General features: G+C 36.1%; 1 protein-coding gene across 1 annotated transcript; it reads left to right on the top strand.

The window, feature by feature from the left end:
* The first annotated feature begins 51 nt into the window (after window positions 1-51).
* On the top strand, window positions 52-2311 carry LOC140966552 (peroxisome biogenesis protein 12-like). The gene is made up of 4 exons (XM_073426808.1): window positions 52-521; window positions 864-950; window positions 1141-1227; window positions 1973-2311. The coding sequence occupies exons 1-4, from the start codon at window positions 447-449 to the stop codon at window positions 1991-1993; spliced, it is 270 nt and encodes an 89-aa protein (XP_073282909.1). The 5' UTR covers window positions 52-446; the 3' UTR covers window positions 1994-2311.
* The last annotated feature ends 46 nt before the right edge of the window (window positions 2312-2357 follow it).

Raw genomic sequence — 2357 nt, forward strand, 5'->3', positions numbered from 1 at the left:
CATCCAATCCAGTTTGCTATTTTGATCTTGATTTTTTCCCAACATTTTTCTGTGCTGTGTGATGCTACTTGGAGTTTTGAAGTTGCATCTTCTTTTCTTTTTGTTATTGATTCAGTGGTACATTTTATGTCAATGGTTAGCATGTATTTTACTTTTACTAGTTCTTGATTAACGAGTCTTGAATTTCGAGGCCATCACATATTCTTAATGGTACTTGATTTTTTCATGCATGCAATTTGTAAATTAAATTTCTTAACCTTTATTTTCACTCTTATATGAAAGAATATGTGTTGTTACATCCTTGTATGCCTATGTGCAATCTCTCCGGAAAAAGTTCATGTATGTCACGAGTGCCAATTTGCTGAGTTTGTTGGACGTGGCTGAGATTATTTCATGTGATTTATAATATTGTCTTATTATTTGAGCCTTTTCTGATGTCAAGATAGATGGATACGTCGTCCCAAATTTCAAAAATAAGAAGTCGTGAACGGGAGAGGCTTCGTGGCCCCCCTTGGCTAAAGGTACAAGCCAACCTCGTTATTTTATTAGCTTGGCAATTTGCACGTACATATTTTAGTAAAGTGACATGACTAGCTATTCGATTTTCCTTGATATGGAACAATTTCATTGAGGCCTGACTAGTTTGAGTTTTTGTAGGTTTAGATTGAATATTCGGTGGATGTTTTTCCTGTTTCAGAAGGCTATGCTATTAATAGATTTACATCAAATGCTAATTTTTTTTTACTAATAAAATAGAAGATATCTTATATCCTATTATCATAAATTTTAGGCTCCCGCCAAAGAAAAGTCCACTTTTGCTTTGTATTTAGGTTTTCTTTGATTCGGTTTTACTTACACCTCAGGCAATACAAGGTGGATTGCTCAGCTGCATATATGCTGTCCTGGACTATGCCCAAACTGGTTTGATTGCATCAGTATTTTTCTTTAAAGTGAGTATCCTTCAGCCTTTCATGACATTTTTCATATCCTCTTCGTTTTCTTCATTTAACGTAATTCTTTTTAGAGGCTAGGATTCTTCATGATTTGTTTCTCAGAATTATATCACCTCTCCTGCTCACTCCTATGCTTGTTTCTCTTTTGGATTATAAAAACATGCTTTTTTTTATTACCTGGATATAGATGATGGAATGGTGGTATCAGTCTGCGGAGGATAGAATGTCAGCTTCAGCTGTATATCCCCCACCACCACCTCCTATTCCCCCAATGGTCAGTGGCTCTTTCTGAATTAAAATTTCATTTTGCTTAATTTTCCTGGATAATTTGTCATCTATAGAGGGGCGGCGTTCTTGGAGATAAAGGATGTGTTTGGTTAGCATTTTTAGATGAGTTTTCTCAATCTCAAATTGCTGAAGTGAAAAGATGTTTGATTTTGGATGTTGTTGCTATTTTGTAAATGATTTGTTGTTGTTTTGAAAGAAGAAGAGTAAATAAGAAGAGTAAACAAGAAAAGCAAGAAGAAAGCTTTGCTACTGATAGAATAGCTTTTCTTCTTTACAAAATACTGCTATGGAAATCTTGGAACATGAAGGAAGAAAATTAGTCTTCATTAAGAATAACTTCACGAAAACATTACAATTTAAAACATGATAAATAACTACCCACTAACAACATGATTATTAAACCACCCGCTGACATCATTGGTCTATCATCCCTTGATAAAAAACATGACCAAGAAAATAGGAACAACTTTGAAATATTCAACTAAACAACTGATAAGATTCCACATCTGCCATCCTAAAGCACTATTCTTAATACTCCTCGATTTAGGAGCTGCAAACGCCAATTTTTGTTCTCAAGAATTCAAACTTGATAATCGGCAGAGGCTTGGTTAGAATGTCTGCAGCCTGATCTTCAGCTTTGCAATAGACAAGAACCATGTCTCCATCTTTTTGTACTTCCCTTAAGAAGAATAGCTTGATGTTGAAATGTCTAGTTTTCCCATGAAACACAGGATTATGAGAGAGAGCAATAGCTTGGTTGTCAACAAGAATCTCCGCGCTTTTCTCTTGATCCAAGTGAAAATCAATTAAAATCTTCCTCAGCCATAAAGCTTGATTAGCAGCAGTTGTTGCAGCAACAAAATCTGCCTCAGCTGTGGATTGAGTGCTACAGGTTCTTGTTTTTTAGAGCTCCATGAGAAAATGCCGGAACCAAATGTGAAACAGTAGCCCGAAGTGCTTTTCGTATCATCAAACGGAACCTCCCCAATCACTGTCTGAAAATCCAACCAACTTGAACTCTTTGTTGCTCATGAATTTAATGCCAAAATCACTCGTGCTTTTCACATATCTAATCATAGTTGTCAAGGGCGCAAGGCGCACCGAGGCGCACAAGGG

This window comes from Primulina huaijiensis, unplaced genomic scaffold, assembly GCF_012295235.1.
Source record: "Primulina huaijiensis isolate GDHJ02 unplaced genomic scaffold, ASM1229523v2 scaffold207098, whole genome shotgun sequence".
In the NCBI taxonomy this organism is placed as follows: Eukaryota; Viridiplantae; Streptophyta; class Magnoliopsida; order Lamiales; family Gesneriaceae; genus Primulina; species Primulina huaijiensis.

Coding starts and splice junctions, on each gene's coding strand:
- LOC140966552 (XM_073426808.1), top strand. CDS start 447: ATGGATACGTCGTCCCAAATTTCAAAAATAAGAAGTCGTGAACGGGAG. Junction 951..1,140: donor CATCAGTATTTTTCTTTAAA/GTGAGTATCCTT, acceptor ACCTGGATATAG/ATGATGGAATGGTGGTATCA. Junction 1,228..1,972: donor CACCTCCTATTCCCCCAATG/GTCAGTGGCTCT, acceptor CATGAAACACAG/GATTATGAGAGAGAGCAATA.